At 45.1% G+C, this 15,952-nt stretch overlaps 1 protein-coding gene across 5 annotated transcripts in view; it reads left to right on the top strand.

Annotated features, from left to right (window-relative positions):
* The window catches only part of MYH11 (myosin heavy chain 11), a 125,449-nt gene that overhangs the window by 42,150 nt on the left and 67,347 nt on the right, over positions 1-15,952 (top strand). For all 5 annotated transcript variants that reach the window (XM_043914392.1, XM_043914393.1, XM_043914391.1 and 2 more), the window contains exon 4: positions 6,216-6,243. In XM_043914392.1, the coding sequence (XP_043770327.1) occupies positions 6,216-6,243 (28 nt within the window). The remainder of the gene's footprint in view (positions 1-6,215; positions 6,244-15,952) is intronic.

The raw sequence follows: 15,952 nt of genomic DNA, 5'->3' as shown, positions 1-15,952 counted from the left end.
TACAAGGTTACACAGCCATCACCACAATCTAAGTGTGTCTTTCTGTCATCTGGAAAGGATATCTTGTGCCCTCTTGTAGTCATTCCCTTCCCCACTCCTGGCTCAACACTATCACTAGTCTACTTTCTGTCCCTATAGATTTGCCTCTTCTGCACATTTAGAATAAGTGGAATGAATGATACAATATGCACTCCTTTGAGACTGACTTCTTTCACAAAGCGTAGTATCTTCAAGGTTCATCCATGTTTTAGCCTGTATCAGTGCTCCATTCCTTTTTATGGCTGAATAATATTCCATTGTACAAATAGACCACATTTTGTTTATCCATTTACCAACTGATGGACATTTGTATCATTTGTATTCTTTGGCTATTATAAATAATATAGAGTAGCATAATTTTCACTAAGATGAAAAAGAAAAATTCTGCCTGTCGTATCATAGGAAAATGGTCCATTACCATTCCGAGTAATCCCTTTCTTCTAAAAGGTATTGAGGCGAAAGAATGATCATGATGAGGTTAAGCACTGCAAGGCAGGGAATCTTTGGACTAATGGAGCTAGGGTCACCACTGGACTGGGTGGTACCTTTATAGATTTAGACAAAGGTACCCCCTGGTGGCTCAGATGGTAAAGGAACCACCTGCAATGAGGGAGACCTGGGTTTGATCCCTGGCTCAGCAAGATCCCCTGGAGAAGGGAATGGCAACCCACTCCAGTATTCTTGCCTGGAGAATTCTTGCACGGACAGAGGAGCCTGGTGGGCTATAGTCCATGGGGTCGCAAAGAGTTGGACATGACTGAGTGACTAACACTTTTACTTTTACCCCTTTCCTAAGGCACTTTTCTTCCATCTGCTGAAAGATGGTTGTAATAAATATACAGATCTACAGTGACCAGTGTAAATAGTTGCCCCTTAGAGTTATGCACTGTTTGACTTGCACCACTGTCCATGGCAGGCCTGGCAGGGACATACAATAAGAAAGGCCCCCAGCTTAGCTCTAGGGAGGTATGGGGTCAGAGAAAATATTATAGAGGAGGTGACCCTCAGGGTGACATTTCAAGAATCAACTAGAATATATACCCCAAAGAATTGAAAACAGGTGCTCAAACAAAACCTTGTACTTGAATATTCATAGCAGCACTATTCACAATAGCCAAAAGCTAGAAACAACCCAAACGCCCATCAATGGATGAGTGGAACCACAAAATGAGATCTGCCCACAATGGAGGACTACTCAGCCACAAAAAGGAATGAAGTTCGGATACATGTTACCATAGGGACGAGCCTCAGAAACATCATGCTAAGTGAAAGAAGCCAGACACAAAAGACCACTTGTGTTTGTGTTAAATGTCCAGAATAGGTAAATCCATAGAAACAGAGAGCAGATCAGTGGTTGCCAGGGGTTAATGGGAGCAGGGGATGGAGAGTGACTGTTTAACGGGTGTGGGGTTTTATTGGGGGTTGGTGAGAATGTTTGGGAACTAGACAGAGGTGTGAGTTGCACGACTTTGTGAAGGTACTACCTGCAACTACCTTGTGTTGTTCGCTTCTACATGGTTTAATTTATGTTTATGTGATTTTCACCTCATTGGGGTAAAAAAAAAAGAGAGAATGGATAAGGCAGGTACAAAAGCAATACAGATGGTGCTCTGGGAAGAAGAAACAGCGTGTGCAAAGCTTGGGTTGGAGGACTCCTTTGCACATTCTTAGAACTCTGCTCTCTCATGTCAGACATGAGCTCAGGCTTAGGGAAGGAATCAGCTAGAAAGCCCGGGGAAGTTGGTCTCAGGTCAGCAAGCAATACGCACACCGAGCCCTCCTGCCCCTAACTAACCATGACACAGTTAGCTTCCCACGCTTGGAGCAGTGTGTTTCCGATGGGAATGTCTCAGGCTGGAGGTCCCCTGGCAGCACCCAGCATGGAGCTGCCCTGGCAGCTGCCAAGCCTTCCCCTTGGAGCCACTTCCTCTCCTGGGGACCTGGAGGAAAAGCCTCCAGACAGGCATGGACCCTATCAATCTCTTGTCTTCTGGGCTCAGGTTTCCCAAGGCTGCTGGAAAGGCCACCTCTGTCCCGAAAGCAGATGGGTGGAGACAGTCCATCATCTGTCCACCTCAAAATCACTCCTTTCTGGCCTTTTGCTTTGACTGATATTGCCGCAGTGACCAATTTAAGCATTTGTCCTTGGGCACACATGTGCGGGTTTCTGATATGGCTGTTTCTTGAAATTTGTGGATCAGCCCAAGGTCAGAGGCAGAGGCAGAGGCAGGAGGCAGAGCATGTTGGCCTGATGGGAATCAGTGCAGCTGGACCAGAAATGGGACTTTGTGGTGATGGAAAGTTCTCATGCCAAAGGGTGAGCTGCCTCTTTCCTGTGGCCTTTCTCCCTGCAAGGACCTCCCGTTGGCCCTCAGCTCAGAGGCCAAACTCGCCTGAGTGGAACCACCCCGGACCCTCTAAAGATAGCCCCTACAGGCAACTGTGGCCCATGAAGGCTCTTTCGTTGCAGCACTTGGCCTCTCTAGCCACAGCATGCAGGCTGAGTTGCCCCGTGACATGGGGGATCGTAGTTCCCCAACCAGGGATCAAACCCAAGTCACCTGCATTGGGAGGCAGGTTCTTAACCTCGGAACTGCCAGGGAAGTCACTGGTCTCAATTTCTTGCATGTGTGTTGAACTTTCCCATCAAGAAGCTCAAGTCTTCAGGTTTGGGGTTTGCTTTTTTCAGTGCTCGCCAGACTATACCTTCCTTGTGTCAGGGGCTTAGGGGTTGGGCAGTTTCCTGGAAACTGAGGGAAGTGAGGTCCAGATCTGGATGTTTCTGCTTATGAGGAATTCATAATTCTGTGGGGGCAGAGACACAAGGAACAAAAGTGCCAGCCTGGGACAGGCACTCAGGCAACATAGGGGCTGTGGAAGTGGAGGCGTGTCTTGGTGATGGGTAGGAACCAGTGACAGCTCTAGGATTCCTCTCAAGGAGGGCTTGGAGGCAGCAGTCAGATTATTTGATGGAGACCATGGACCAACAGACTGGTTTCAAATAGGAAAAGGAGTTCGTCAAGGCTGTATATTGTCACCCTGCTTATTTAACTTCTATGCAGAGTACATCATGAGAAACGCTGGGCTGGAAGAGGCACAAGCTGGAATAAGCTTGCTGGGAGAAATATCAATAACCTCAGATATGCAGATGACACCACCCTTATGGCAGAAAGTGAAGAGGAACTAAAAAGCCTCTTGATGAAAGTGAAGGAGGAGAGTGAAAAAGTTGGCTTAAAGCTCAACATTCAGAAAACTAAGATCATGGCATCTGGTCCCATCACTTCATGGCAAATAGATGGGGAAACAGTGGAAGCAGTGTCAGACTTTATTTTTTTGGGCTCCAAAATCACTGCAGATGGTGATTGCAGCCATGAAATTAAAAGACGCTTACTCCTTGGAAGGAAAGTTATGACCAACCTAGATAGCATATTAAAAAGCAGAGACATTACTTTGCCAACAAAGGTCCATCTAGTCAAGGCTATGATTTTTCCAGTGGTCATGAAGAAAGCTGAGCACTGAAAAATTGGTGCTTTTGAACTGTGGTTTTGGAGAAGACTCTTGAGAGTCCCTTGGACTGCAAGGAGATCTAACCAGTCCATCCTAAAGGAGATCAGTCCTGGGTGTTCATTGAAAGGACTGATGTTGAAGCTGAAACTCCAATACTTTGGCCACCTCATGCGAAGAGTTGACTCATTGGAAAAGACCCTGATGCTGGGAGGGATTGGGGGCAGGAGGAGAAGGGGGTGACAGAGGATGAGATGGTTGGATGGCATCACTGACTCAATGGACATGAGTTTGAGTAAACTCTGGGAGTTGGTGATGGACAGGGAGGCCTGGCATGCTGCGATTCATGGTGTTGCAGAATCGGACACGACTGAGTGACTGAACTGAACTGAACTGAACTGAGGGGCTCTTCCTGGGGCTTCTTCTCTCTAGCAAGGCTGACTACTGTGATAGCTTAGGAGTGTTGTCAGAGACTTATAGCCAAGCTGCCTCCTGGCTTCATCGCTATGGGGAAGACTTCTTGGAAGAGGTATTATCTTTGAGACTGAGGGAAGTAGCCAGGAAAGAAGAGAAAGACCTGCTAGGCAGCAGACATGGCCTGAGCAAAGGCACAGAGTGTGATTGGGGGTTGACCTGGGTGGGGTTGCTGGAAACAGAGTGAGGGACATAGAGATGCCGAAGCTGGGGAGGTGGGCAGGGCCAGTCATGGGAGGTCTTGATGTCATGTTGAGGAGTCTGGGCCTCACGTAAGGGCCCTGGGGGACATGGACATGTTTAAAAACAACTTAAGATAAAACTTGCATACCCCAAATTCACCCACTGTAAGTGTAAAATGCAGTGAGTTTTAGTAAATTGAGTTATGTAAGCATCACCACAATCCAGTCTCCAAGCCCCCAAATGATCTCTCATATCTGTTTGCAGTCACCCCACTCCAGCCCTCGGCAACCACTAATCTGCTTCCTATCTTTATGCATTTACCTCTCCTGCACATTTCATGTAAGTGGAATAATACGATATGTATGCAGCCTTCTGTGTCAGACTTACTCAACACCATGTTTTTGACAGTCATCCACAGTGTAATCTGTATCAGGACTTCATTGTTTTTATGACTGAATAATATTTCATTGGGTGGATAGACCACATCTTATTTATCCGTCCACCAGCAGATAGACATGTGGGCTGTTTCCACTTTTTAGTTGGTATGATAACTCCGCTGTGAGCCTTCCTGTGTTAGTCTTATAGGGACACATGTTTCTATTCTCTTGGGTAGATTTCCAGGAGTGGAATAGCTGGGTCATATGGTAAATTTAGGTTTAACATTTCCAGAGACTTTCAAAGTGGACGAGTGTTGGGGAGCAGAGAGATCGGGTAGCTCAGCGTGTCAGAAAGATCACTCTGAGAAAGGCTCTGGAGGAAGACGTCCCTAGATCCAGGGAGATCTTTGATCAGGAGAGGCTGAGCAATGTGAAGGTGGGGTTGGAGCCAGGAATGAATTTAAGAAAAGCTGCATCACCATTGCCCAGCAGTGGATGTGCTTTCTCGGTTATGGTTAACTGACCAATGGTTGAAGCCTGTCCCCTTACACATGACCCTCATAGGGGATCTCGGCTGCACCTCCTGAGGTCACTTTAAGAGTGAAAGGTGATTCGTCACGTCTGCTTAATCACGTGCAGTTTCATGATGCCCTCTGCGTCCACCAGGGTTCTCTGGTGGTAAGCGACAGAGACCTTACCTTGGAAAGGAGTTTCTGGAGGAGTGTTGGGGAGCTCACAAATGAGGTGGGAAGAGTGGGGAGCCAGCCTCAGAAAATGTCACAAACTAGAGGCTGCTTGGGCTCTGGGGGGCAGGAAGTGAGGCCCCCTCAGGGCTCTGCCCACCCGCTGTGCTTCCCCATCCTTGACCCAGGTTGGAGTTTTAGCTCAGAGAATCTGATTGCCGCAGCCTGGGAAACGTTGTTGCCTCTTGGCTGGGAGAGCTTGTGGGTCAGTCCCACCAAGACAGTACATGATAATGGGAGTGGAGTGGTGCAGGGGACTTGTCTCCTTTGTTGTTGTTCTGTCGGCATGTGGGATCATAGTTCCCCTGATCAGGGATCAAACCTACACCCCTTGCATTGAAAGCTCAGAGTCTTAACCACTGGACCACCAGGGAAGTCCCCTGGACATGTCTCCTTATGAAACATAGGATACTCTTGCCAGAAGAAGAGGGAAAGCATACTGGATTTTCAAGCCAAAAATGTCCACTGCCAGATAAAGAAACTGAGGCTTGGAGAGGTTAAGAATATTCGCCCAAGGCCGCAGAGCTGGGAAGTGGCCAAGAGGAAACCCAGTCTGTCTGGATCCAAAGTCAGTGTTCTGTCTGTGACCTCATCTGTACAGAGTGGGTCTCCTGGGAACCCCCCTCCACTCCGAGTGGGTGGGGCTGGGATGCTCACTGTCTCCTGAATGGGTCAGATTCCAACATCTTTCTGGGGCTGCCTCCAGGGCTTTGTTGCCCTCTTGTCTTTGGTCTTGTCCCCTATGCCCTGGAAGATGAGCTCAGCTGGCCCCTTATCACCCCCAGAGGGGCCAGGGTATAGGAGCTTAAATGGGAGTCCTGGGCGGCAGCATATCCAGACCCTCAACTCAGAGCTGATTCTAACTCGTGGCTCTTTTTTTTCTTTTTGTTCTCAGATCGGGAGGACCAGTCCATTCTCTGCACGTAAGTGGAGCTGCTTTTTCTTCTGTTTCTCTGAGTAAGATCCAACCTATTAAAGAAAAAGGTCCATGAGAACAGGGCTGTTTGATTTCTTTGAGGTTCCATGCACCACCCTATCCCCAGCACAGAGCAGATGGTCATGAAACATTTGTTGTACAAATGCTCTGATGCTGAGGCCAGCACCCCTAAACCACAGGTGATGCCTGGTGCCATCTTGTTCTGCGCTGCCCCCCTCTTTAAAACCAGCATTTATTGAGCATTCACTGTGTGCTAGGCCCTGAACTAAATAATTTACAGACAGAATTGCATGTAATTCTGTAATAGCTCTGTGAAAGTAGATGGCATCTCCATTAGTGAGGAAGGCTTGGCCTGTGTTAAACTGTTACCCTAAAATTTCACAAGTAGCCACATGGTGCTGTATTTAGTGGTCGGTATCATTATTTCTTTGAAGACCTGGATACATAGTCAGAAGATATGAACTCAGTTTGGAATCACTCAGAGAATTTTCAGGATTCAGGAAAATCTCTCCTGGGGTGGGCAGAATACAGGTATTCCTCAGAGATAGCCTAGGCTTAGTCCAGACTATTGCAATAAAGCAAATATCAGAGTAAAGCAAGTCACGCAAATTTTTTGGTTTCTCAGTACATATCCAAGTTGTGTTGACACTATACTATAGTCTACTAAGTGTGCAACAGTGTTACATCTAAGAACAACAATGTATACACCTTAATTTAAAAATACCCATTGCTTGGCATATTACTCAGCTATAAAAAGGAACGCATTTGAGTCAGTTCTAATGAGGTGGATGAACCTAGAGCCCATAATACGCAGTAGTGTAAGTCACAGAAAGAAAGAAAGGGAAAGTCCAGTATCATATGTTAATGCATATATATGGAATCTAGAAAGACAGTATTGACGATCCTACTTGCAGGTCAGCAAAGGAGACACTGACATTTTGGACACAGTGAGGGAAGGAGAGGATGGGATGATTTGAGAGAAGAGCACTGAAACATATATATCGCCATATGTCAAATAGATAGCCAGTGGGAGTTGGCTGTGTGATGCAGGGAGCACAAAGCCAGTGCTCTGTGACGACCTAGCTGGGTGGGATGGGCAGGGAGGTGAGAAAGGGCTCAAGAGAGAAGGGACATATGTATACCTAATGCTGATTCATGTTGATGTATGGCAAAAACCATCACAATATGTAAAGTAACTAATTTAAAAAAATACCCATTGCTAAAAAATCTTAGCTATCATCTGAGCCTTCAGGGAATTGTAATCTTTTTGCAATAGATGAGATGAAAGATCACGGATCACAGACCACCATGACAAATAGAAAAATAAGGAAGCAGTTCGAAATATTATAAGAATTACCAAAAGGTGGCACAAAGATATGGAGTGAACGAACACTGTTGGAGAAATGCTGATGCAAGGTTGCCACAAATATTTAATTTGTGAAAAACATGATATCTGTGAACTGCAATAAAACAATGTGCACTAAAAGTACCTGTAGTGGTCCCTCAAAGATTGCCACCTCCTAATCACCAGAACTCGTGAATGTGTCAGGTGACGAGGCAGAGGAGAATGGAGGTTGCTATGGCATTAAGGTTGCTAATCAGCTGACCTTACAATAGGGGGGAGTCTACACCATCCAGGCAAGTCCAGGGTAATCATAGAGTCCTTACAAGTGGAAGAGGGAGGAATCTGGGGAGTCAGAGGCAGATGCAATGTGAGAAGAACTTCACCCACCATTGCTGGCGTTGAAGGTGGAGGAAGCCAAAAATGAAAACAGCTTCTAGACACTGGAAAAGGCAAGGAAACAGACTCTCCCCTGGTGTTCCTGGAAAGAAACACAACCCTGCTGACATCTTGGTATTAGCTCAGTACAATCCATGTCAGACTTCTGCCCTCCAGAACTGCAGGATAATCAATTTGTGTTGTTTTAAGCCACTGTTTGTGTAATTTGTTAAAGCAGCAATGGGAAACAAATACACCCTCCTTCCTTTGTCCCCCTACACCCACTCCTGTCCTCACTCACTATTCAACAGATTGTATGAGCCAGTTCCACTGGTGATACTTGGCATATAGGAAAGAATCCAAAATAAACATGACCCCTCTTCTCAAGAGGGAAGACAGCCACTAGAACAATAATTACATTCTTCCCTTTGGTACTGCTTGAATCTGCTGTTTGATTCTGTGAAAGAACTACCTTTTCAGAAACTTAAAAAATTACTGTTGTTCAATCAGTCAACTGTGTCCAACTCTTTGCGGCCCCAAGCACTGCAGCACACCAGGTTTCCTTGTCCTTCACTATATCCCAGAGTTTGCTCAAGCTCATGTTCATTGAGTTGGTGATGCTATCCAACTATCTCAACCTCTGCCACCCGCTTCTCCTTTTATCTTCAATCTTTCCCAGCAAATCACTCAAGTAAATGTGTAATTACAAACTGAAAATGACAAAGAATGAGACATGTTTGGAACTAGGAGAATGTGTAAATCAGAGAGATTCTAACTGGGAGAATGGGAAGAGCTTCTTGGAAGAAGTGCTATTTCAGCAGAGACAATGAAGAAAAGAGGGGAAGAGTTTACAGCAAATGCAGAGGCACTGGGGTCAGATAGAGTGTGTTTTATTTTAAAAACTGAGACATCAGTTTGGCCAGAGTGTGTCTCCCAGCAGAAGCCCTCTGTCTGAGAAGAGCCACTATGGGACATCTAGGACTGTGGTTGCAAACCCAAGGGCCAATCAAAGCCAACCAAGTACTGTTAATGTGCGAGAAGGCCTGGGTGTGAGACAGTAGGGGGTGGTGGGGAGTGTGGTGAACTGCAGAAAATGACCCATCTGAGGGCTGGGGGCGAGTTGCTATCCCGGCCCTCTTCTTTCCATTGTTTCCAGGAGAGAAAGCAGGTCCAGTGTTGCCAGACTCTTCTACATTGCAACAGAAGCTGGAAATTTAGGTTTTTATGTGAAATATTCAATTTTTAAATATTTGCACCTAATTTACATGAACATACATACCCAGAGCATCAGCCAAATAAAATCCATGGTTGGGCTGGCTTTGCCAGTGGGGCCACCTGTTTACAACCTCAATCCCAGAACTTTGGGCCTAGAAAATTTCTCATAGATGACTAAGCCCTCAGTTCCTACCATACACACACACTGGTCAGTTACAAGATTGCAAGAAATTTTCAAAGAGCATCAAAATCTGGAATGATTCATATTATTTAATATGAAAGTAGATTCAAGTTGACCTCAGAATGATTCATACTATTTAATATGAAAGTAGATTCAAGTTGACCTCAGTAATAATTGTTGTTGTTCGGTCACCTAGTTATGTCTGAGTCCTTGCGAGCCAATGGACTGCAGCACGCCAGGCTTCCCTGTCCATCACCAACTCTCTGAGCTTGCTCAAACTCACGTCCATTGAGTCAGTGTTGTCATCCAACTGTCTCATCCTCTGCTGCCCCTTTCTCCTCTTGCCCTCAATCTTTCCCAGCATCAGGGTCTTTTCTAATGAGTTGGCTCTTCCCATCAGGTTGGTCAAAGTATTGGATCTTCAGCTTCAGCATCAATCCTTCCAGTGAATATTCAGGGTTGATTTCCTTTAGGATTGACTGGTTGGATCACCCTGCTGTCCGAGGGACTCTCGAAAGTCTTCTCCAACACCACAGTTCAAAAGCATCAATTCTTTGACACTCAGCCTTCTTTATGGTCCAACCCTCACACCTATACATGACTACTGGAAAAACCACAGCTTTGACTAGATGGACCTTTGTTGGCAAAGTGATGTCTCTGCTTTTTAATACACTGTCTAGGTTTGTCATAGCTTTCTTCCAAGGAATAAGCATCTTTTAATTTCATGGCTGCATTCACCATCCACAGTGATTGTGGAGCCCAAGAAAATAAAGTTTGTCACTGTTTACATTTTTCTCCCATCTATTTACTATGAAGTAATGGAACTGGGTGCCATGACCTTAGTTTTCTGAAAGTTGAGTTTTAAGCCAGCTATTTTACTCTCCTTTTTCACTTTCCTCAAGAGGCTCTTTAGTTCCTTTTTGCTTTCTGCCACTAGGGTGGTGTCATCTGCATATCTGAGGTTATTGATATTTCTCCCAGCAATCTTGATTCCAGTTTGTGCTTCATCCAGCCCAGCATTTCACATGATGTACTCTGCATATAAGTTAAACAAGCAGGGTGACAGTGTACAGCTTTCACTTACTCTTTTCCCAATTTTGAACCAGTCTGTTGTTCCATATCTGATTCTCACTGTTGCTTCTTGACCTGCATACAAGTGTCTCAGGAGGCACGTAAGGAGATCTGGTATTCCCATCTCTTTGAGAATTTTCCACAGTTTGTTGTGATCCACACAGTCAAACATTTTAGCATAGTCAATGAAGCAGAAGTAGATGTTTTTCTGGAATTCCCTTGCTTTTTTTTAATGATCCAGTGGATGTTGGCAATTTGATCTCTGGTTCATCTGCCTTTTCTAAATCCAGCTTGTACATCTGGAAATTTTTGGTTCACCTACTGTTGAAGGCTAGCTTGAAGGATTTTGAGCATTACATTGCTAGCGTGTGAAATGAGCGCAATTGTGTGGGTAGTTTGCACATTCTTTGGCATTGCCCTTCTTTGGGATTTGAATGAAAACTGACCTTTTCCAGTCCTGTGGCCACTGCTGAGCTTTCCAAATTTGCTGGCATATTGAGTGCAGCACTTTCACAGCATCATCTTTTAGGATTTGAAATAGCTCAGCTGGAATTTCATCACCTCCACTAGCTTTGTCCGTAGTGATACTTCCTAAAGCCCACTTGACTTCACATTGCAGGACGTCAGGCTCTAGGTGAATGATCACACCATTGTGGTTATCCAAGTCATTAAGACCTTTTTTTATATAGCTCTTCTGTGTATTCTTGCTACCTCTTCTTAATATCTTCTGCTTCTGTTAGGTCCATACTGTTTCTGTCCTTTATTGTGCCCATATTTGCTTGAAATATTCCCTTGGTCTCTAATTTTTTTTTTAAGAGATATTTAGTCTTTCCCATTTTATTGTTTTCCTCTATTTCTTTGCATTGTTCACTTAACAAAGGCTTTCTTATCTCTCCTTGCTGTTCTTTGGAACAGAGTTCCAAAGAACTCTGCATTCAGTTGTGTATATTTTTCCCTTTCTCTTCGACCTTTCACTTCTCTTACTTTCTCAACTGTTTGTAAGGCCTCCTCAGATAACCATTTTGCCTTCTTACATTTCTTTTTCTTGGAGATGGCTTTGGTCATCTCCTATACAATGATATGAACCTCCATCCATAGTTCTTCAGGCACTCTATCAGATATAACCCTTGAATCTATTTGTCACCTCCACTGTATAATCATAAAGTGACAGTGTTACTTGCTCAGTCGTGTCTGACTCTTTGCAACCCATTGGACTGTAGCCCACCAGGCTCCTCTGTCCATGGGATTTTCCAGGTAAGAATACTACAGTGGGTTGCCATTTCCTTCTCCAAGGGATCTTCTTGACCCACAGATTGAACCTGGGTCTTCTGCATTGCAGATAGATTCTTTACCATCTAAGCCACTGGAGAAACTGGTATAGTCATAAGGGATTTGATTTAGGTCATACCTGAATGATCTAGTGGTTGTTCCCTAGTTTCTTCAATTTAAGCCTGAATTTTGCAACAAGGAGCTCATGATCTGAGTCACAAGTAGCTCCAGGTCTTGTTTTTGCTGACTGTATAGAGCTTCTCCATCTTTGGCTGCAAAGAATGTAACCAATCTAATTTCAGTATTGATCCTTTGGTGATGTCCATGTGTAGAGTCATCTCTTGTATTATCGGAAGAGGATGTTTGCTATGACCAGTGCGTTCTCTTGGCAAAACCCTGATGGCCTTTGCCCTGCTTCATTTTGTACTCCAAGACCAAATTTGCCTGTTACTCCAGGTATCTCTTGACTTCCTACTTTTGCATTCCAGTCCCCTGTAATGAAAAGGACATCTTTTTTTTTTTTTTTTTTTTGGTGTTAGTTCTAGAAGATCTTGTAGGGCTTCATGGAACCATTCAACTTAAGCTTCTTTGGCATTACTGGTTGGGTCATAGACTTGGATTACTGTGATATTGAATGCTTTGCCTTGGAAACGAACCAAGATCATTCATTGTTCTTGATATTGCATCCAAGTACTGCATTTCAGACTCTTTTGTTGACTATGAAGGCTACTCCACTTCTTCGAAGGAATTCTTGCCCATAGTAGTAGATATAATGGTCATCTGAATCAAATTTGCCCATTCCTGTCCATTTTAGTTCACTGATTCCTAAAATATCAATGTTCAGTCTTGTCATCTCCTGCTTGACCACATCCAGATTACTGAACCTTCCAGGTTCCTATGCAATATTGTTCCATATAGCGTCGGACTTTACTTTCACCACCAGGCACATCCACAACTGAACAGTGTTTCTGCTTTGGCCCAGCCTCTTCATTCTTTCTGGAGCTATTTCTCCGTTCTTCCTCAGTAACATATTGGCCACCTACTAACCTGGGGGGCTCATCTTCCAGTGTCATATCTTTTTGCCTTTTCATACTGTTCATGGGCGCAGTTAAATGACTTGCCCATAATCACACAGGGCAGAACAGGGATTTGAACTCAGGAAGTCTGGCCCTGGAGCCCACTGTGTTGCTCTGCTGGTTGATGCTGCAGGGGAAAGAGGCACTGCTTTTGCCTGGGGAGCTCGAGGCAGTACTCAAAATAAAGGCAGTGCCTAACGGAGCTTTGCAGGATGTGTAGGAGTTGGACAGCACAAACGCCGGAGGACTTTGCTGCTTACAGGGGTGGGAGTCACACGAGGACTAGGGACTGACAGATTCAGAGACACTTTGGCTTTGATACCAAGGGCAGACCACAGCTGAAATGACTCAGAAATGGTGTTTCACCGTGGGAGCTAGGACCAACTACCTGATTTGTTAAATGATGCAAAATGAGAAAGCTAAGGCCCTTGTTCAAAAATTATTAAGCAGTTCAAGATCACAACATCAGAGCATTAAATCAAGCACAAGACCCTCCTTAGGGTAGTCCCCATGGAACTGGACAGGTCACATACCCATGAATCCGGCCCAGCTGGGGGCTGAGGGATTAAGCAGCCATTGGGTAGCCTCCTTCCAACTGCTGAGCCTGGACTGGTTAAAAGGACTTGGCAGTAGGGTAATTACAAGGCCAGGAGGCCATATATGGTCATGAGGCCAAGTCTTCCTCAAGGATGAGGGAGCTGGACACAAAGTCCCCTAAGAAACAGGACTAAGAGACTTCCCTAGTGGTCCAGTGGTTGAGAATCTGTCTGCTAAAGCAGGGGACACAGGTTCAATCCCTGGTCCAGGAAGATCCCACCTGCCTCAGGGCAATTAAGCCCATGCACCTCAGCAACTGAAGCCTGCCTGCAGCAGTGAAGACCCAGTGCAGCCTAAAATTTAAAAAAAAAAAAAGTAGGACTGAAGTTTAGGGTGCACTGACCAAGAAGACATCTTTATTCCCAGAGTCTGGGGTCAGAACAGCAAAGATATTGATGTTTCTGAAGCAGCCCTGAGCACATCAATCTTCAGACGCCCATGAGCCTGGAGCTTGGGTTGTTTACTTTGGCAGAACCTCCCAGGACAATTTATTTTTATCAATAAAACTTGGAGACTGTTGAGCCAAGCAGCCACGTGGGGAGAAGCAGGTTCCCAGAGTCTGTGTCTCACTTCCCCCACCTTGTGAGGTGAAAGACCAGGAAATCGTGGCGGGAAAGGGGGGGTGCTGTAATGATCTGGGGTCAGTGTGTGCACAGCTGTCCTGACTCTTGTCTTGGATCTGAATGGACTCAGGACCAGCTACATAGGCAGTTTCCCACACTCAGATTTTCTCTCCTTCTTCCTCTGATCAGAACCTAGCCCCCTCCGTTTGGGGTGATGTTTATCAAGGGTTCTGACATTATCCTAATAGAAGTAATTCATACTAAGGTGTAAATGACTGAGTGGCTTGGCTCATTGGTACCTGTGCAGATTTTCAATAAGGGCCTATTAAGGCAAGTGAAGGCTCCCAGAACATATGGAATAACTCCTTGATGGGTCAGGGCTTTGCTCTGTATTCCTGCATTGCATCCCCTTTTCTCACTTTTAAAAATAAAAGGGTAGGGGGCAGAACATGGGCTCTGGCATCAACCTCACCCATATACAAATCTTACTCCTCTATTTCTGATCTGTGTGATAACATAAATTGTGACCTAGAACACTTCAACTTCTCTGAGCCTCGGTTTTCCCAGGTGGGTGATAGGAATAATCAATGACTCCTTCATTAGGTTGTTGGATTAAATTAAAAGATTTCTGAGCCCAGTAGCCTAGAGTAGGTCTTCAACAAATATCAATTCCCATTCTCTATTCCCTATACCTTTCCTCTGACCTTAGAAAGCATGTTCTTTGAGGGTTGGGTCTGTGTCATGGACAGACTTGGCAAAATGTCACAGGAAGAATCCTGATTACATTGGAACCAGAGACCTGATTTCAATGCTGAGGGTGCTCTTGCCTTGGTGTGTGACTTTGGGCAAGTTGTTTACTCACTCTGGTCCCAAGTTCCTATCCTGTAATAACAGGAAAGTGATATGTCCTCCCCTCAGGATTGGGGGAGGGGAGGTAAAGGAGATAATGCATGTGAAACAATTAACACAGGGCCTCCACTCCCCCCGCCCCCCAAAATCAATTCTCTCCTTAAAATTAAAGAAAAAAAATTTTAGACTCAGTTTTCCTTCTCAAGAAAATGAGGATAATGCCTCAGTAGCTCCCATCTCAAAAAGTGCCTGTGAGGCCACGTGAAATAATGTGACCATTGGGAATAAAGACCATTAGGAATTGGGTAGAGGACAGTGTTAATACTGCCATGAGACGTGGTATGATGTTTTGACCTTCCTGGAGACCCCACCCTTGATTCCTGGACGGTGGCCCATGGGGTTGGGTCTGACAGTTCGGGGCATATGTATCTTTTCCTCCCTCCCTCCCTGCCTCCCTCCCTTCTTTCTCTCCTTTCCGTCCTCCACCTTCTTACTTCCCTCCCTTTATCCCTTCGTTTCTCTTTCTCTTTCCTTCTTTTTTCCTTGCTTTCTCCTTCCCTCCAGCCCTCCCTTCTTTCCTCCCTTCCTTCCTTCTGTTTTGCCATGAACAAAGTTACTAATGGGCCCTTGGCAGAGCAAGTTAATTTCTTTCATTATTTTATTTCCTAATTAGGTAAAAAGGACAAGCACCACACTAGCACTGGTGGGGCTGGTTCAGCATGGAGAACCTTGACCCGACCTCGGGGTAGATGAATCCAGACTTTAAAAAAATTAGCGCGTTTCAGAATATGCAGTGAGCTCAGCAAATGTGAGTCTAGGCAAAGGAAGGAAAAATAAAAAACAAACAAAAAAAGAAAATCAGAGGAGAGGACAAGAAAGGAGGAAAGATTTAGTTGAGGTCATCTTTCCCTTTTCCTAAGAAGAGTGGGAGTCAGAGGCAGTCTAGAATCCTTTGATTGAACAATTCCATCACTGTGACCTCAGGTGGCCAAGAGAAGTGTAGCTGGTTCAAGAAGCTGTTTTGGGGCTTCCCTGGTGGTCCAGTGGTTAAGAATCTACCTTGTAATGCAAGGGACGCCAGTTCAATCCCTAGTCTGGGAAGATTCCACATGCCACAGGACAGCTAAGCCTGTGCGCCATAACTACTGATCCAG

This window comes from Cervus elaphus, chromosome 10 (assembly GCF_910594005.1).
Source record: "Cervus elaphus chromosome 10, mCerEla1.1, whole genome shotgun sequence".
Lineage (NCBI taxonomy): Eukaryota > Metazoa > Chordata > Mammalia > Artiodactyla > Cervidae > Cervus > Cervus elaphus.
Note: the sequence above shows the minus strand (reverse complement) of the source record. Positions and strands in the feature narration are given on the sequence as shown.